Genomic DNA, 20,931 nt, shown 5'->3' with positions numbered 1-20,931 from the left:
AAACGTAAGAAAAAATTTGGAACCACTTTAACCGAAACTTAAACCTGAAGTTGCACAGTATTTTTTCCCAAGATTATTGAGATGTTTTCACAAGTTACGTATAAAGAAGAAGAGCTCTCAATCTAGTGCAAAAATGGTAGTTTTGATCTCTGACATTCTCCTTTTTAGTGGCAAAATGGCGGATCAGGTATGTGATCTTACATTTTCGGATGTATTTTTTTCGTTTTTATGGTAGCATTTTATATAAATGTCTTTAAATTTCGCCACGGTCGTCCGCCGTGGAATTTCGTTCTAATTAAAGTATTTTTTAAGCACTTAAGTGTAATAGTCTGCCCATTTTTGGTCGCACGTGGTTTCTAACCGCGAAAACTAGCGTCTCACTTAATCCGATTGATTTTGCAGAACGAAAGGGCGTTTCAGCGACAACCTACGATATTTTTAAACCGTAAAAAGGGTGTCGGTGGCAAGAAGAAGAAATCTCTTCGATACCACCGCGAAGTTGGACTGGGCTTTAAGACGCCCCGGGAGGTACAGTTTTACCCAGATTTAATCTTTTGCGTTTGTTTGTTTAGACTGAGAGAGCATTTCAAAAGCAACCCACCGTATTTTTAAACCCAAAACCAGGCAAGAAAAAGAAGGTTACTCGATTGTCGAGGAACGTCGGGTTAGGTTTCAAAACCCCCAGAGAGGTTTGTTGGGATATATTTTTTTTTGGTAATCGGGCTAATGGGTGCAAGGATCGCTCTCTGGCTACTATTATCTGGTATTGGTTGGTCGCAGTTCTATGTGTTGCTGATATTGACTTTTATTAGAGAAGTTTGTATCATATTTCAAAGAGTATTGCATGATACATAAAATAAGTTTGAATATGAAATTGTTACTCAAGTTGAGGAAACAATATTGCATGCGGTTTGCTTTTTGAGGGTAGGGTGTCATTTTAGTATCCTGGTCTTAACAGCAGGTGCAGTGTGTAATATTTGTGTGGTACTAGTAGAATCTCACAATAGAAATTGTGTGTAAAGTAATTTGAGGACTGTGATCTTCTTTAGGCAATTGAAGGATCATACATAGACAAGAAATGCCCATTCACAGGCAATGTGTCCATCCGGGGTCGTATTTTGACTGGTGTCGTTCAGAAGATGAAAATGCAGCGTACAATCGTTATTCGGCGTGACTATTTGCATTACATCAGGAAATACAATCGGTTCGAGAAGAGACACAGAAACATGTCCGTTCATCTATCTCCATGCTTCAGGTATTTTGAAGCAGGTACAGGAATCAATTAATTAATTTGGTTATTTTTTTTAGAGATGTTGAAATTGGGGATGTGGTTACTATTGGTGAATGCAGACCCTTATCGAAAACTGTCAGGTTTAATGTACTGAAGGTGTCAAAGGGTATCGGTTCAAAGAAGAGCTTCAGGAAGTTCTAATTGTAATAAATTGTTTATTAAGAATGTAGTATTTTTGTATTTCCTGGATATGAGAAATATTTTTACAACTGGCACTTAAAAAAAACAGAATATAAAGAAAATCGAATTGGGGAAAGTTAAAAGGGTTCTCATTTCAGCACCACAAGATAGTAAGTAGATATTTAGCAAAATTATTACCATAAATAGTGGTATGCTAAACCTAAATATGAGCTTTAACTTTTGTCTTGATATTTCACAGCTATATGTGTCAAATTTCGGAATAGGAATGGTTGCGGTTGGAACTGTATTTTACTCAAGAAAAGATATTGAAAATTCTGTGAAAAACTTTTGTTTATAAAATGTACGCCGCCATCTGGCGAGTCGTAGCGGAACACAAGAGAATGTCGAGCGGATGATTTTTTCTCGCAGGAACGGTAGGGGGAGCGCATATTTTTCGGACAAGACAGAATACTATTATTGCTCTGTGCTGACTTTTTTAGAGGAGACTTCATGTTATTACAATTATAATTAATATGACACCTTGTTGCTGTTTGACACTCGGATTTACGTCTTTTCGTTTTACTGATTGAGGACAAACTAACTCGTATTCATAAAAAAAAAATTGATCGTTGTTTGCTTGGAGACGTAAATACAAAGGCACGTTCAAAATGTTGGGCACCGGGTGCACATTCTAATACAGAAAACGTGACGAATCTTGACATTTGCATGAAAATGAACGCGGCAACAATTACGGACACTAATTTAATGGACATATTATTACACTTATACTTACATATCAACATAGAGCGCAGAAAAAGCCATTAACTTAATGAAACTGGGTAAATATGGCGTGTTTCATTACGCGGACCTACCCTCTTTTTCGACGTGATTCTTCTATATTTAACATCCAAGGTTGGTGTGCCACTGTTGTCTCAAAAAAGTCGCAAAACATCGCCATTTATTTTAATTCAAGCACTGCGTGACGCGTTTCACAATAAAAGAAATCCAATCCAACTTGACCGAATTTTTCAGCTTTCAGACTTCTTTGTGAAACCCGTAGAATCGTATATGTGAAGCCCACCTAAGCGATTTACAATACTTTAAAATTAAAGTTACCAAATTTTGTTCCAGGTGAACGAACCCTTTCAAATAAAAAGACTTGGAAACATCAAATTGTTTATTATCTTACAAAGTAAATAAATACACTGATCAATTATCAATATGCGGTAATAACAATAGAATAGGTGCGTAGTAAATTTTTTAAATACCAAAATACATGCAGCGAGCGCTTTTATGTTGATTAAAATACGTTTTCGAAAATATTACAGCACAGATTAAAGGCATCTTGATGTGTGGGATATAACATACTTTTAAATTCATTTACATTATTCTTTCAACTACTGCGGTTAAGTTTTAGCTACCCTTTCGCCGTCCTAAAATAACGTTGTTTGATGACGTAGAAAAAATGTACAAGCATTCTAAATCATGCGTCGTAGAAAATACAGCAGTTCGTCTAAAAACATCCTAAATGAACTTAACTGTGACACTGAGTTAGAAAGACCAAACGGTATAACTGTTTCATCACAGATGAAAATGTAAGCTTCGATAACTTGCCTAAATACATATGGCAATCAGCTTTGTTGGCGTACCGTTCCGTTTTAAAAATCACAATTATAGGAAAAGGCAGAACTCTTTTGGTCAGTCTCCAAACGATTTTCATTTGCGACGTATTTATGGTCCACGCTTATTCCGCATCATGATTGCCAAATTAATGCGTCATAAACGGCAACCCCCACGATATGTGCGACAGTCGTAATTTACGAAATACGGCACCAGTCTAAGTTGTGTCGTTTATGACGTATATCGGCCAAACCGAATTTAGAATTTGCACAACGAAATCAGTGCATTGAAAACGTTAAATTTCATTTGTAGGGTATCGTTTGCGGTCGAGGGACACATTAAAACTTCGAAGAATGGCGAATTAAAATTAAGCAGCATAAAGTAAGTCTGTTAAATAGATCCTCAATTTAAAATTATATTAGTAATATAATTATAAGTAAAATATTTGACTATCATTAGAAAACCAAGAACAAATGTTTTTATATACCGAAAGGATCTTCCAGGAAATAACAAAGTTATTTTCCCACCATGGTTTTCGATTTCGTTTTGTAAGAATTAATTATCAATATTCACTCTTTTTTGTGATACCCATAAATATTCAACACCTGTACCAAGATGGCTATAACCTCGGCGCAGTTCCTCAAAATAACCGCCAATTTAATGGGGAAATTATCGTACACTGCTTATAGGATTCGGGACAATTATTTAAATATATTTCTCTGATTATACATACCACTGAATACCATTAACATGTAAAACGCATCCGATAGATCGTCGCCCGGATATTTTTCCTGAAACTATGCGAGGCCGTTTTTCTGAATACTAATCGTTAATTTGTATGATATCAGATAACTCGAGGTGAAAAAACGGACAAACGGGTTAATGAAACTTAGATTACCTACGGGTCGAGACGGATTGGCCTCCCCGCGACATTTTGACATTTAATCTATTCTGTGTCCCGGCGAGAACGAACGACAGACCACAAGAGAAACGAGATCAAATTAATTTTGAGGATATTATGCCTCGAAGATCACTGGTGCAATAATAGCCGACTACCTATTGCCTGGTCGTTGCATAACGCGGTTAGAACAACTTTTACATTAAAATTCGAGTACTGTTACTGTTACTTACACCTTCGAATTAATATTATGCTTATTCATTGTAGCAAAAACAGCCTACGAACCGGCAAAGTGTATTGAATCTAATTTTCAACAGTCTTTTTTACGTCTGCGGACCCGTTCAGTCTCCGCTTTATGATAATTTCCGGTCAATAAATTTTGTTTAATATAAATATATTAGTGATTATAATTAATAAGTGTTGGGTACAAGGTGTTCACGTAATCACATACACCATTACCGTGCGTTATTTGAAAGGGTTCCTTTTCAAAGGTGACGGAAAACAAAAATTACACCTTTTCCTTTTTTTGCGCCAACGTTATGGTCCGTCATCATTCAATTCATTTTCTACGTTGCCAACATAACCTATACTTGGGTTAGTTTTGGTTATGTTAGATTATCCTAACTATTATGCCAATCTAAAGGTTAAAAGAGAGCAATTTGCTTTTAAAAAAACACGGCACCAACAAAAAAAAGAAACAGCCACCCATTTCCGGTCCCATTGTGCGTCGCGTGAAATTCGACGAAAAAGTTTTAGACGTAACTGGCGGCGAATACGTTCGTGATCTCGCATGTTCAGGTGTGCAATTATTATACAAACGCGGAGCATAAAAACTTTTGATTGGAGCGTGTGTTGCGTGCGGTCCCACAAAAAGTAATCGACAACATTGCCAGTACACGTGTAGTTGTGTCGATCCGGATCGCAGATTATAGATAGAAAAGTACACGACACAGGGATACGGTTCAATTTTAGTTAAAAGGTTTGCTAATGAGTGACAGCACGCTGGTGACGATAGTCGCCACGTCAGCGCTAAATTTTTAGTTAGTGGTTAAATTTTTTGAAGATTAGAGATGTGGAATGCGAAATGTTTATCACAGGACAAATTTGTCTACATTTGTGGTTTAAGTTGACTTAAATGTTTCTGCCGTCAGCTACGGACGCAACTAACTTACGTTCAGTGTACTACTCGACGGTTACAGAGGTGTGCGTGTGCAACAGAACCCGATAAAAAAAACACTTTTATCTCGACATCCTGCTTTCTCCGCCTTGCCCATTCTCAATGGTTTTCGTTTCCATCGCGATGGGTCTCGTTAATTGTTTCTCTTTTTGTCTATTGTTTCACCGAGCGATTTGCATTGCAATCAGCCACGGACCGTATACGTACCTACCTATATATATGTATGTATAATAAGCATATATAGCATGGGCGTAAGACGTACCATACAATATAATATGTATTACCCACATGGGTTGAGTTGGAGCGCGAGCCCCTCATCGCATTTAAATTTATAATTTTAGTGGTGTGTGTGTGTGCGCGTGTAAATGTGTTACGTTGGGTTTGTTCTCTCATTCGACCGGTTTTCCATCGAAGGTGGCTGGGTATCTACGGTCACGCGTTGGACTTTATTTAAATAGGATGAGGCGCGTACCTAACCTAACTTTCGGTTTTCGTCGGTGTGGAAGGTTGGCTTAATAAATATGCCCGTGCATACACTGAAATTCTTTCCATTTCCATTTCCATTTGAAGTTTATGGTTTCAACTTTATTACGATAAGATTGGTCGAATGATCTTAGCTATCATGGTCATTAGAGTAAAAATAAAAAGAAACTTTGATAATATAACCTATCAAAGTAGTTTTTTGGTCATTGATATATTAAAATTATTTTTTCAAATAACTGAAATTCCTAGGTGAGCCAATTTCCCCTTCTATGGTATAAAAAACGAGAAAACTAAAATGACTAAATCGCTATTCAAAAAGTTATCAAATTTCTTATATTCCTGATAGGTTGCAATACTTACAAGACATTGAAGTTTAAAAAGCTAAAGCTAAATGACACATCACAATCACAGATCTGACTTGCGGAGTTGCCAGTTTTTATCTCTATAATCGCCTCTGGACAAACTTAATCTTGATGGAATACATAATATTTTTAAGAACCGCGGAACAGAAGGAACGAAGATTTTACCTAAAGCTTTTATTCATATCGATAGGGGCGAAGAAATATTCTCAGCAGAAGATTGTTTTTTTTAATTTGGCCGAGAATTGCGCGAAAAATGTACTAAAGCCAGGAAGTCAAAAGTTGCATGCTAAGATTATATACTCCATTCAAACAAAAAAGTTTTTAAAAATAAAAAACGTACGCCAATGAATATTTACCCGCCATCACAGACTAAACAAACCGGTCTATGCCTTTGCGTTACCAATGTGCGTTTTTCAATATATTTATTTAACTAAATGTCAGCGAAACCCGGAGCCACTGGCAGCAACGTTGCCAGTATTCGAACTTTTTGATATTGACAATTGTGTTTAGTTTTAGGTATGAAATTTACCAAAATGGTTAGGAACATTTTTGTTTGATATTTGGCATTTGAAATTTTTGCATTACCACCGAGCAGATACGGAGTTTAGATGTGCATTTCTGTTTTTGTTCTACGGACGTAAATATTTTGTCTGCATCAACTAATAATAGAGAGTGAGGGATTTTTGCGTTTCCATCTATATCTGTACCAGTTGGAATAGTTGAAATTGGGTAGAACGTTGGGGGTATTTATTGATCAGGATAAATTCGTGATGGATCCATAAAATTCGAAAACTATCCAATTTTTATTTATTATTGTTCGCCTTTTTCTTAAAGCTCCTCTCTTGAATTTAGTCTGCCTGCGCTGGTTTATATCTTATATCTTTTTAAAGCTAATAACAAGCATAAAATTATTTAAAAAAACATGCAGGGCGTTTCATTTTAAAAAACAGAAGTTTAGTTATATCCAGACCAGATATGTTGGCCGTCTAAAAATTCAACATTATCTTATTCACCCTGTGTATCTGTAGCACTGGGTAACCATAACAATATTTTGTGTATTTGGGAAATATTGCAATTATATTAGTTTTCTCTGTAATAATTCAAATTTACCGCCACCTAACGCCAGAAAATTAGTTAGTCTTGGTTAATTCGCGTTCCGATATTTACTAGGGATTCTATGGTCTATACCCCAAATCGGCCAACGCAAAGACGAAAAACGGACAAACGCACGTATTGCACGCGCGTACTATTATAGTATACCATCAGCCGACCGAAGGCAGGAACTGGCCGGGGTCTTTGGACTCGATCGTCGAGTCGTCCTCGTAGTACGTGCTGGACATAATGAATTTACGTTTATTATTCCTACACGGTACGCACGGTGGCAAATTGTTTCTCCTATACGATTTTTATGTCAATTCGCCTGCCATGCCGGGCTGGGACTCTACGTGAACGATGCTCGATGCTCAGAAACGACGGCAAAAAGTTCGTTTAGATTTCCTATTTGGTCAGACCGATAGGAAATTTATTCCACTATATACAGGGTGTTTCCGGCTCGGTGAACCAAATTAGCTCCATTGATAGATCTCAAAAACCAAATGAAATTTGATTTCTAAATTATGGGTCTGGGTTATCTTTCATCCAATTTAAAGTATAGGGTGTTTCAAAAAACGTTCAGTTACTTTCAAGGATAAATAGAATACTATCAAATAACATTAGTTTCATTAATAAATGTGTCCGAAAGTGCCAAAAGAGACGAGGGCACAAAAAAATCATAATAAATTTAGACCAGAAAAACTCCTCAACAGTAATTTTTGACTTTTTATATCAAATTGTTTCGAAATTTTTAATTTTTGTGCAGGACCTAAAAATAGCCCATAAAGAAAGTGTGTTCAAAATAAAATTCTGTACAAAATATTAAAATTGCGAAGTACTGTGTGAAATTAATGTGCATGCTCGAGTATTTACGGCGTCAGAGGCGTATATAATGAGAGGAATTTATGTAAGTTATACTCCATCGTAAGCATATTAAAAAATAACCCTAGATTAATAGATGTGCCCGAAAATGCCTATGAAAGGGGTCTAAAAAATCGTTATGTGCATAATTTCTGAAATTTAAGTTCAAAATCATAACCATTTTTTTCATTTTCTAGCTGTTTATGAACCAATCACAATTACCTTATTTTCTTACATAAAATAATATATTAATTCGGCCAGCATTACTTGCTAAAACCACAAATAACTCCAAAACCAGTATTTTTTTTACTATCAAGATTGCTCTTTCATGGAAATTTCTTTAAAATATGTAATTTTTGTGCAAAAAAATAAAAATATCCCCATAGAAACATTGTTTGGGAAGTGACATCCAACTTTAACAAACTAAAAGGATCTAATTTGACCAGCGGCGGACTTAACATTTTCGAACTATAAAATGGCACGCTTCTGCTTTGCCGACAAATAAACATTGCCCCTAGGCCTCTCATGTTTTTTTTTCCGACCCATAGTTTATGTATAAACCAATCACTTTAATAAAATTTAATTAATAAAAACCTCAAATAAATTCCGCCGGTACTTCAACACATTCGTGTGGTTCCATTATTGTAACTTCAAGCGGAACAGTACTGCCAACGCACTCCGATAAAAATACAAACAAAAACCCTAAACCTACAAATCACAAGTCTCAATTAATAAAAAAAAACGGAAAATTACTTTTTTAAAAGTTACACATTATACGTAAAATCACAAATAGCGAAAAATCATGTGTCGTCAGCGACTGGCGACGGTACTAGTAAGGTGGTAGGGGGTGGTGGGGGGGTCGTTCGGTTTTAGCAGTCCCGAAAACCATTTTCCTCCCTCCCCGAAGAAGACCCGATTCTGGTAAGGGGCGAACATGTGGAACAATTTCTTATTACCTTGCCAAGGAAGTAGGGAATTCATTTTCTGCGGTCGTGTTTTGTTCCGTAGTTTTGGATTTATATTTTTAATCGTCTCTTTCACTCTTTCACAACTGTATTTAAATTATTATAGTGATGTATTAATTATTTTTGATATACAATCTAGTAAACCTACGGTGAATTATTAGTAATTTCCGTAGATGGCACCGTCTCAACATTTTCGTGTTTTATTTCGTAGTTTTCGATTTATATGGCAACCAATGTTTTTTTTTCGTCTCATCTATTATAATATTTTTAGTACGAATGAAAAGGGTCAGCCTTTACGTGCTGAAACTATGTAGTTGTCAATGCTTATTTGGAGAGAGATGAAAAACGTAATCTATACTTCACATTTTTCCATATCTACGCGTTATCCTTACCAGTATCGAATCTGCGGTGGTAGAAAATAAACAATTCCACCAAATCGGTAGGTAAAGAGTGCGCAAACATAATGCCCATTGGCCATAAGTAAGTCATAGTAAAAACTAATTTTTCTTGCAAATGACCTTCAAAGTCACTCGGACTGATAGAACCGAACGTCCCACCCGAATATCGCCACCACTTGAAAAACTCTAAGTTTACAAATAAAGAGTACCTCTGTTCCTCTGCTCGTTCAACGAGTGCTTGAAGTGTTTCTTGTACGCGTACACTATGGCGGCCGGGTCGACGATTTTTTTCGGCTTGTCAGTGATCACCGGCGGCATTGAGATATCCGGGTGTTCTCTGATCTCCCACACGAGGTTGGTCAGACTGCGAGGTCGTGAAATTTTCCTCGATCTCTTCTCCGGTTGTTTAGCAACGCCACCTGAATCGCCCGAAGCACGTCCGCCGGAGTTGCTCGAGTCTAAAGTTCCGTCTAGCTCCATAGCCTGGAACAATGGCGTAATAGTCGGTCTATAGTTAGTTTGGTTATTGGCGATTTACCCGAGTCTTAGGGGATTTATACACATCTGTTTGCGAAAAGTTTTATTATGTACATTACCATTCAAATTGTTATGGTTTGCGGTGATTTATTTAGGATTCTCGAATAATTAGCGAAACTTATGGCAATTTATCCATTAATGGTTCGTTAGTCAAAAGTGATTTATGATAGTATACGTTGATTTACGGTGAATTATTAAGATTTTCCGAAGATGAGCTGAGATTTACAGCACTGTCTCGGCGGTTTACAATGATTTATCAATGATTTACAAGCATTTATGCGTAAAAAGTGATGTAATCCGTGATATATGAAAGATTTGCCAAGATTTACTGTGTTTTACGACAATTAATCGATGATTTATAAGCATTTATTTCTCAAATGTAATTTGTGATGTGAATGACCTATGAATTACCGCAAATTAAAAATGAATTATGTATACTTTAATCGTTTCGAAGTGAAGGCAATGCGTACCAGTTTTAAGGCTTGTAAGGACTTACTTGTCTATAGCCCTTAAGTCGAGACCACTCACCTGCTGTAGATTGTTCAACGACTTATACCGTATGTTGAACAATGGCGAGCCGGACTTGGAAATTGGACTAGGTGGAGTCTCTTTCATCGGCGACGCGCTCTTCTGCCTTAGCAGTCGGCTACGTTGCGAGTGCCCGTTCTTTACGTATAGCTTCGGTAGACCTGGAGGTGTCTTCTGGATCTGGTGGACTTTTTGGGGTGCCTCCCTGATCGTCGACGACGCCGATTTTCGATTCCGTTTTTCAGCTTGCAATTTTTTTGTCGGGATCGTCTCGATAGGGGGTGGTTCCGGTTTTGTGAGATCCGGTGGGGTCGAATGGGGAGGAGCGGAACTGTGTGACGTCAATGACGGCGATGGGTCGGTGAACGGCGCGCGGATGTTTTTCGGGAGAGGAGCGAAGCCTCTGACGTAGTCGTAGATCTGGTCGATTTCGTCGTAGTCTTTGCTGTAGACGGGAATTCGGTTCTCGTCTTTCCGATGGTGGTGCGAGTGCTTCGTTCTGTGATTGGCCGAATCCGATGACGCGCTACGACGCAGAGCGAAGCCGTTTTTCGGTTCAGCCACCGGCTGGGTAGGAGACTGTTTTTTCGACTCGCTTAGTTTTCCATCCAGCACCTGAAACCGAACGATTTGCGCTTGCGTGAAGGTCGGACGGGAACCGAAGCGTTGGCGTCATATATGGAACCAAGGTAAACGCAGGGTTATCTTGGTTCCATATATGACGCCAACGCCGCTGCCAATGTGTAGGCGACCAAAATGGTTCCGGTCAGTGTTCGTTGTGAAATGAAGTTTTTATAACAATTTGCTCAGATAAATCAAGTGTCCGAGGAAAAAGAAAAATACCGGAAGAGTTTAAATTAAATTAAATTTAAATGCGCTTGGACCCTAGACTAGACCAATAAGAGAAATTGTTTTGGACGAGATGTTCCTAGAGTCTACTTTTTGAAGCACCTTCAGGGTATCTAAGATCACTGACCGCACAGAGATCTTGCGTGAATTATGGGGCAAACTTTATTGCGACGATTAAATGGCGTTAATCAAATCTAATTAGTGACCGCGTCGGTAATTCCGCCACTCCCTTTTTATCCCCAAACTAGATTGCGTTGCGTATTCGTCACATTGCGTAATACGGGGTGATTCACGTTCCATTAAAAAATTCGAAAGAACCAATAAAGCGAACGTTTCCGATATTACTGTAGCGCCATATTCGGTGGCAATCCACGCTATATTTTCGCAAATTTCGCGTGCTCAAATCTATCCGAATGCTAGGGAAGTTTTACCTACGTGATTACACCAACCTTTAATTTCTCAAAAGTAAACTTTTGTATAACAATCGCATTGCCGACGAATATATTTTTATGTTTCCCAAGCTACCCGAATAATGTTAACAGCTATTAATTATTATGGAATTTATCTAGCAAGCCAGCATCATCGAAAATATTTCTTGGGTATAGGTTCATCCAGTCTGGTAGTAGGTATACCAAATTTGGAAAAGTCATCTTTTTCTGGTACTCCAAAACTTTTAACATGGTTCGAAGCGTGAATGACCCTATGCTTGCCTGTATCCTATCGGCGACATCCGCTACTAATTTGGTGCATTTTTCCACCAATCGCGTGAACTCCGCCATGTTCCGCAGCTGGTCGTCGTTACGCGTCCGCAGTAGTTTCAGTGGCGCCGCCAGCGGGAGAGCCGTCACGGTTTGGACGTCCTTTTGAAGCGGCAACGCGAAGACGTGTTCCTCCTCGTATACCGACAATAACCTGAAACGGGGAGAGGGAAAGGTAGATTGAAAAAAACGTGGAAAAACCTTTTTTTTGTTTTAATTTAAAAAAAAAGTGCAGGAAAAACTAAAACGATATAAGCAATGTAATAAGTTTTTCATTTAAACTACTTAGTAGTCAAATATTGCTAATACAACTACTTCGATGTACTGATTCGTTTTTGCCGTGTTGCCAGGTTTTCAATTTGTCTCCGACATACGTAAAACACAAATTATTCGTTAATAAAATACGGTGAATAATTTCTATGAAATTTTAGGTATTCGTATGACTTTTTTTCGTCGCTCATCCAGATGGTTTGGCCGCCACGGTTTGCCACAGCTAATAACAAAAAAAAACATTTTTGCATACAAACAGCATTTTGAAAAGTAATAATTCGAATAATGGAAAACTGCAGCAAATTGTGGACTACTACGAAACATTTTCCGTATGCGAAAATTAATTCGCTATTCAATTTATTACGGTACCCACGTGGAATATAAAAACGTGTATGTTAAAACGGTATAAACTATACAAGGCAGTAATATATGTATAAAAATATCCAAGTCCCGTTTTATGAAAACGTTTATTAGGTCACAGCGTAATATTAAGAACACAATGCGCCAATGGAAAAACTGAGTTCGAACAATAAAAGTACCTAACGAACCCATTGGAAAAGAAACGAGCTCTCTCGTTAAAGAACCTCTTATAGTTTTACGAATACAAATTATTAATTTATACAGATCGGTCAGATCCGTGGTAATTTATTATCTTGTGTATTATGCGCCTGACAAAAATATAAGAATAAATTACATTAATTTTCACGGCCTCTATATCAGTATAAGTAGATATACAAACGGAATTATATGACCGATTTCGTAATTCAATCAATTTAAAAACAATTCGATTGCACAATTTGACGTATTGAATAATATTCCAAAGAATTCAAGAAGGAGAGAAATTTAAATAACACGTCGCTTTAAAAAAATAAATAAAATCGCACCATATATTAAGACTTATTTGAAAAGCCGAATTGACGGGTGCGTATAATCAAAATTTAACTGAAGTGCTATTATTTTACCAAAATATATTTGTATTTACCTATTAGTGAGTTCCCTATATACCTATACCCTATACCTACACTTTTACCTAGAAAGAACGTTGCATGTTTAGAATGGTGTCAAGAGCACAGCGATTTTATTTTGCCAGAACGGTGGTGTGTGATTTATATCTATTTCCATTACTCTTAATGTATTCGAAAGTACCAATACCAACCAAGCAGACGAAATATTATCCTTTTTAACAATTTTAATCGGCAAAAAGCAAACAAAAGATAAGAAATTCCTTGAATTATTGATTAATTATTAATAAAATAATTGATTGGTATTTTCAGTAACTATAATAATGTGATCAATTTTTAGGAATTTTCGTTTAGAGTCTCCCCAAAACACTCCCGGACATGTATAAGCATAATACTTAAGCAGGGCGAAAATATTAATAACATAACTATTTAAAAGTAAAAATAGTTTTTTTACCAGTACAATTATACAGGGTGTCTAACATATTGACTTTCTGAAGAGTTTGTATAAAATTGTTTCCAGATATTTTCTTTTCAGCGCTTTTCAAATGGAGAAAAACTCTATTCATGTATAGATTTAGAAAATGCCTCGCTCTAATGGCACGAGTTTAAATTAAAAAAAAAAATCCCACACGCAAACGCGAGCAGTATTTCCAGTGCTGTCCTTGTTATTAACTACGTACGTCAATTAAAACCGGTGAATCGGAAAGCGTACGCAAAAGGGCACTTTATAATTAGAAATTACGGAACGGAGCGCCCTCGTACTTATCTTCCAGGTATTTCCTCACTCCCACACCTATTTTGACGTCACGTGCGGAAATGGCCATCGATCGATATAAACGCGACCTCAAACAATTTGGAGTTAAATACCGACGGTGAAAAAATAAATGATGAGCGGAGGGTGTCACGACGTTTCGAGGAAAGAAAAACGTTATCGTCACACACGTAATACGTACTTACAAGTACATATTTCAAATAAGATAAACAGGAAAAGTTTATTGCTTAATTTAGGCCGCTTAAATAAAAACACATACTCACTTTAAAATTCTGAATTTAAACCCGAATGGTGGCTCCGAATTTGAGATTTGGGACACAAAATCTCTGAATCGATCATTATGTGATAACATTTTACTAGACGCGTACAGGTAACGTCAATATTTTCTGGTAACATTCTGAATAAATTTTGGGCAATATTTGCAGATTATTTTCGTCCATTTCTTGAGGCAGTGACGAAGTACCCATTGGTTTAGTCTTGTTAGTATACTGAGTATACAGAATTACAAAAGGTATTAGCTTTGAAGTTACCTACCTAAGTTCTGGCACAAAATGACTGGGACTCTTCAGGCCTCGCGGGCCAGTGCCGTGCACGAGACGCACCGTGAGGGGTAGTCGTTTGCTGAGTAAGTTCCGCGCGGTGTGCACGCCACTGATGTTGTCTTCGCGCGCCAGCGCCGAGAATTTCCCGCGCTGCTCGAGACCCAATAGAATCGTGTCGCCTCGCGTGTCCAAACACTTGAGGTATCGTCCTGTAACAAGGAAAAGCAGATTTTAACGGCAGAAACGGCGAAGAAGGGTGAAAAAAAAACTACAATTACATCCTAGGTGGTGACTGACAAAAATAGAAAAAATAAAAATATACCTACTACCTCAAAAAAGCAGTCTCATTTCGGTGAAGTCATGCTACTGTAAATAAATGTCAAACGTAGGATGGATGTTTATTTGCTTATCTTATTTATTTATTTATTTTTTATTAGTATTTATATTTACGTTTTATTAAACTAATCTGCAAAACTATAACGGCAAACAAAAAACAATAATTATTTAAATTGTATGATTTTTATTTACATATTTTTATATCGTGTCTAGGGTGAGATAAAATTGGTGGGCATTTGTAAAAACAGGTATCAAACTATTTTTCTATTTCACAGTTGAAAAGATTAATAGACTAAAACCAAAATAATAAAAGAGTTGAGTAGAATTCAAAATCCCAAAAAAAAAATTGCAAAACACAAACTGTGTCTGCCTGCAGTTATAAAAATGTTTTCATTACAAATGAAAGTTAATTTTTACAGGTCCTGTGTGTCATGTTCGGAGTCACTACCCGACGAGTTTGAGATCAACAAGTGTTTAAAAATATTGCAAGCGATTCACTACTATATACGCTATTATATACGCTTTGCTTTAGTTAAGAGTTTGATAGCTTCGAACCCGTTGCTAAAGCAACGCGAGAATGTTTCTTCAAGCAACCGTTTGTGCACGTCCAAATTTGGGTATTTTAGAGTAGGGAGTATAACAATGCAATGCTTATTATAAGAACATTAAATTTAACGTTTGTTGATAAATTGATAATTGATAATAAAAATTATAGAAACGTATGGGTGTCCGCCTATATTTTGACACAAGATAAATAGTAAATACAAAAGTGATAAGGTTTATTCCATAACTAGCACCCTTAAATTTGTACGGAATTCTGGTTTTATTACTCATTTTATAGTATATGCAACGAGTGCGGTAAACGGCGTTTGACTCACGAGTTTATTTGGCACGAAAGGAGCGAGTGTTTAATAAAGAAGTGACTTAAACCGTTTCCCGAACGTGTTGCATACTATACTTTTTCTACAACCGTTAGTTTTTGGATACATTTTTGCAAATTAACACGAATTGAAAAGTCAAAATTCTAGCCATGCGGCAAAAACTTCGAAAACATCCGATTGCTCCCGAACAAGTGCGGTAATACCCCAGAAATGTCCAAAGTGACTCAGATCCGTGAAACAAAAACGCACGCTAGGCAGTAAAAAAAAATATTTTTCAGATTTGCAGATGTAGATCTCACAAAACAGTCTATATTTTTCATTTGTCCGTTTCGAGTAATTTGTATATAAGCAAAACGCTACCGTTAATATTTTGCTAGACTATCGCTACCGCGTGAGCCTGTGGCTGTAATGCCAAGGATATAGGAGAAAGTGCTTTAATGTCGTACCGGGTATATACTGTTGTATCTATCGTACTGTACGATATATTTGTTCTTGATTATTGAACTATAAACGAATGGAAATCGGGAATGTCTATTGTTCCAGCAACGGCTTGTCACGCTGCCGTCGTCGTAGTCGGGTTCGAATTTATCTTAAGAAGTTGACTCGTATGGCGTGGGGAATTTGTCAGCGATAATAACGCGGTAAAAGTGAAAGGTTGGTCATATACAGGGTGATCCGAGTTACATTGAAATTGTGATTTTTGACGGACATGAAACCAACACATGTAAATTTATAATAATTTTTGTACACTTACACTTATTAGTTTATTGAAGTTTGGTTGGTCAGCACCGATGTCATATAAAAGTTGTTTTAATATTTGACAGCATGATTTTGGAACAGAAATTAATTCTGTTGTTTTATATACTTTTCCTACACCGTGCTCTAAAATAAATAATTTGCTTTTAAAAATAAGTGCTTATCTGTACTAGATTTTTTGTTACAGAGCTGTTTAACTATTCAGAATCATTCGCAAAAGCTTTTGTGGGAATAAATGGCAAGAGAAATTTTTGTTTATTGACTTTTATTGATTTAGTCCAAAATACTTTTTAATTTCGTTTAATCCAAAGTAATATAGTGGTTTCACAAAAAAAACAGGTTCATGTAATGTTAGCAATGCTTTTGATCTTTCATAACCGAGTTAAGTCGAGTTCGAAATTTGGATAGTTTCATTCGCTAAAATATCCAATGTGGCGTGCTGAAAGTGACACTTTAAGACGTCTGATCTATTACAGCCTGTTGGTCGTTTCCGGTATTTTAGTCATATGTGTGATGGTATTGTCACGTTTGTGAGTTTACCCAAAAACTAAGGGCCGTAGAAAAAGTATAGTCTGCAACAGGTTAACTTCTTCGATCACTTGTTTATTAACCACTGCGCTAGTGTCAAAACAAACTTCTGTTATAAGGTATATTTCATCACACTTATTGACATTATATATATTTTCAGTCAAAAGTGATTTAAGTGCTTTTCTTTGAGTTCGTGGATTTATAGTAAAGCGATGTACTATTTTTTCGTGATGAAACTGCCAATAATATATAATTCATTACATTAAGATAGAACAATAGTTCTGGAGAGTTCAACATTACTTCTGTACCTGTTTATTGACTAGCAGTTACTTACGACGAAGAAGATAAAAACTCTTTGGAAATGAATATCATACAATGTCTTATAATGTGTCTATGTGTCCGCTATTTACGAATATTTTTCTCCACTACAAGATTTTTGGAAAATTATTTTATTTTTATTTTTTTAAATTATGAATTTAATTTTCTAAAGAAAACATGTATGAAAAAAAAATATTTCCTCAATTAATTTAGGCACGTAATTTACTATCATTTTATATGTAGCTGTCAAGCCACTTTCCACTGATTAATCTTGAAGGTATGGTAGGGAGGTTTCCGACAAAATACGTTTTGTCAGTTCGAAAAAAACTCACCAAAATTAACAAAAATTCTTGAATTTCAATTTATGTACTCGATGACACTGGTAAATACTTTTTAAAAGATAATTTTGGAACTAGTTTTGAAAAAGTTGTACATTTGTATCTTCAAGCTATAGTTCGAGACGCACCGTGAAACGGTTATTCAACACTTCCACTGAGAAGCCGCCACGTCTCCGAAATCTACCTGACTTGTCCCTGTCTTGTCCCTTACCTCTGAATTAGTTTTGGTTAGTTTTGGGTTTACCCATAAAGCTACTAGATATATAAAGGACAATACTTATGAAGCAACTAAAAAACCTTTTTTGAGAATGTCCATTGAACATACGTATGCGCCAGATTGAAAATCTCGTTTTTAACCAATGACCTTGATGCATTCAACAACCAACTTGACCCCTGACAAAACGTCAATAAGTATAGGTGTGGTATTTTTACGGCAGTAATTTATTGAAATATGCCTAGATCTCGTTAGATGTTCTCGAAAACCGAGTTAAGTGTGTGGAAATCGCCGGAATATGGCGCAAAGTTCAAGTTAGTGGGTGAAATGTAGACGTATGCGCTACGAAAATATTAATGCCGCTTGTGAAGAATCAATTTTTACGGTATATATCTAATAGATATAGGGGTTTACACAATGGCTATGAAGGTCGTAGTTATTTTTTGGAGGAGTGTCCGTCAAAAGCCACAAATGATATACTTTGAGATACATTATATGCAGAGCCGGAAACACAAAAATTAAAGTTTTTCTGAAAGATAAAAAGCCAATAAACTCCCCCGTGCTCTAAAATAAAATGTAACATATTTAGAAACAAAATTATATGAATGGAGAAAAATTAAGAAATATCCCATAGTGGCTTTTTAAGTGTACTGCTTCTAATAGAACCATTTTTCAATATAATCCTCTAAAAACGTGTTTTGGTTAGTTGGTAGACCTTCTCTTTTTACTTTTCTAATTTATCTTCTTATCCTCTGATTTTTTTGGTTTTACGCGAATTTTATGGCATGGTCATTAACAAAAATCACTTTTTTAGACTTTCAACAAAAATATTTGTTTAGACTTTCTGCCTTCCGGAAATCGGTCTTAAAAAGCAAAAGACACATCTTAATCCACCGTCCATGACATATTGTCATGATGGTAATCATTTTTAGTTGCAACTAGACAACGGCCATTGTTATTAGTTGCCACAGGGTCTGGTATTTTTTTTAACCAACAATATATTACAAATTTATAGAGTAAATTCTTCTCCTTGCTGTGGTACATGAAGTGGCTTTAAAACTGAAATGCTTGGGCTTAACATTTTTAATAAAATGAAAAAAAAAACTTTTAAAATGATTCAGTGCTAATCTAAGTACCCTTCGAAGAAAATAAAAAAATTGAAATGTTTACTAATTCAAAAATAAATTAAATATTACGGCGACCAATAATTGAAACACTTGTTTCGTCTTCAACCGCATGATTTAGTTTGGCTATACAATTTTCGAGCCACACTCATACAAGAAGGGTGATTTTCATACCTTTTTTATTTATTGGCTCGGAATATAACCAAGTAGACTAAACAAAACGAAATAAAATCGTATCTACTACATACAAATACGAACAAATAATACGAATAATGAATAATTTCCGTAACATATATTACTGCAAATGTCAAAAGTCTCCCGATATTGCCGCACCGCGGCACATAGTGTCGCATCTACATTTCAGGTAACTCGCGGATATCGGCAAGAAAAAAAAACACAATGCCCGCGCCGTTCTAGACAATTTATTGAAATTTATGGTCGACAGAAATTAAGCCGCTTCCGCCGTCGCCGTTTTTTCGTTATGATTTTATTTATTTATTTTTTTCTGCAACGCGTGGAATATAATCGCTCCACGGCGGCGGTCGGCGTTGCGTAAAACGAAACGATTTCGAAACATTTCTCGCCTTGGAACGCGCGAAATTTAACGCTCTCTAACCGTCGAACGTGCAATTAAAACGAAAACGGAAATCGAAAACTCGGCGGGACGTGCGCACGCGCGCTCTGTTAAATTTGTTGGCAGCGCAGAACACCCGATCGGTTTGCGCCGCAAACGTCATAGATTCAAGGAAGTCTGCAGAGAACCAGGAGGTCTCCACCACATCTTGTTTGATTGTCTTTTGCACTGGGGTAATTCTCTCCGCTTGTATGAGTAGCTTGATTCTTTACTGACATGGCCATTGTTATACAACATTATTCTATTTCACTTATCCCAGACGAAACTGGTATCTAGCTCGATTTGAAATTTCTTAAAGCGTGCTTTGTCAATATAGTGTATCTGCTATTAGCTATCCACTTTGAATTAATTTATTCTATCTTCTTGGTGGGTGATGGAATCCTCCAGCCCCTTTTAAATAAGGCACTCTCCTGCGACTTAAAGAGCAGACTGACAACAGAAATAAAGGATAATCTATCTATAATCTAGTCCCTTTCTACCCGTAGGGTGTAACGGTGACATTTCTGCATGCAATTTAGCTATCGATAAAAAGTTTCCAGTCTTTTCTATTTAGTGCCAAGTTTTTAGCTTCTACTCATGTTCGTCCCCTCTTTTTCAAACTCTCTCCCAATGTGCTGCCCCACGTTTCTCTGGGTCTTCCTTTTTTCCGCTTTCCCTGCATTTTACTGTGCCAAGCTCTTTCAACCGGTGCAGTGCTGCGCAATCTCTGTAAATGGCCCCACCAACCAAGTTGTTTCTTTTCAATAAATTCTTCTATGGATTCCACCTTTAACTCTTGTCTTATTAGTGCATTTCTAATTTTGTCCCTTCTGGTTATTCCTTTCACTCTCCTCAAGTATTTCATCTCTGCTGCTCCAATTTTGCTCTTGTCCCTATCTGACAATATCCAAGATTCGGAGCCATATGTAAGGTTTGGTCTGTAAATTGTTTGGTCATTTTAGTTTCCTTAGAAATTTCCTTTTTATTTATGAGTCCCTAACTCAATGCATAGTATACCTTATTTGCCTTTTCTATTCTATTATTTAATTCAGTGTCCTGTCCTCCTATTTCTTCGAACATAATTCCCAAGTACTGGAAGCTACTAACTTGTTCTATTAGTGTCCCACGTATTCTCACCTCTAATTTCTCTGGCGACCCAGGCTGAAACTTTTGGTATTGGTCGCCATTGGGTTGACAGAATGCGTCTGTTTCACATTTCTTTTAAATTTTCTATACCACATAGCACATTCTATAGCGATGCAAAATTTATTGTTTCTGAAAAGTTGAAGCCCTTAAATAAATTAAAGAATTGGGGCGTGGCCTCGCGGTGACGTCATT

The 20,931-nt window shown here is 36.6% G+C and overlaps 2 protein-coding genes across 4 annotated transcripts in view; one reads left to right on the top strand and one right to left on the bottom strand.

Annotated features, from left to right (window-relative positions):
* The first annotated feature begins 66 nt into the window (after positions 1 to 66).
* On the top strand, positions 67 to 1,456 carry LOC132697940 (small ribosomal subunit protein uS17). 2 transcript variants are annotated; one of them, XM_060663730.1, is made up of 4 exons: positions 67 to 187; positions 573 to 689; positions 1,050 to 1,255; positions 1,309 to 1,456. In XM_060663730.1, the coding sequence occupies exons 1-4, from the start codon at positions 134 to 136 to the stop codon at positions 1,430 to 1,432; spliced, it is 501 nt and encodes a 166-aa protein (XP_060519713.1). In that variant the 5' UTR covers positions 67 to 133; the 3' UTR covers positions 1,433 to 1,456. The 2 variants fall into 2 exon arrangements, with proteins under 2 accessions (XP_060519713.1, XP_060519704.1); XM_060663721.1 differs by lacking the exon at positions 573 to 689 and adding an exon at positions 403 to 528 and having other exon boundaries at positions 89 to 187.
* Positions 1,457 to 2,620: 1,164 nt separating this feature from the next.
* LOC132700383 (uncharacterized) overlaps positions 2,621 to 20,931 on the bottom strand; it is an 81,388-nt gene continuing 63,077 nt past the window's right edge. For both annotated transcript variants that reach the window (XM_060667667.1, XM_060667659.1), the window contains exons 4-7: positions 14,478 to 14,694; positions 11,892 to 12,093; positions 10,333 to 10,947; positions 2,621 to 9,750 (exon numbers count right to left, since the gene is read on the bottom strand). In XM_060667667.1, the coding sequence (XP_060523650.1) occupies positions 9,460 to 9,750; positions 10,333 to 10,947; positions 11,892 to 12,093; positions 14,478 to 14,694 (1,325 nt within the window). In that variant the 3' untranslated portion in view covers positions 2,621 to 9,459. The remainder of the gene's footprint in view (positions 9,751 to 10,332; positions 10,948 to 11,891; positions 12,094 to 14,477; positions 14,695 to 20,931) is intronic.

Source organism: Cylas formicarius, unplaced genomic scaffold (assembly GCF_029955315.1).
Source record: "Cylas formicarius isolate icCylForm1 unplaced genomic scaffold, icCylForm1.1 PGA_scaffold_10__41_contigs__length_53128322, whole genome shotgun sequence".
Taxonomy (NCBI): domain Eukaryota; kingdom Metazoa; phylum Arthropoda; class Insecta; order Coleoptera; family Brentidae; genus Cylas; species Cylas formicarius.
Note: the sequence above shows the minus strand (reverse complement) of the source record. Positions and strands in the feature narration are given on the sequence as shown.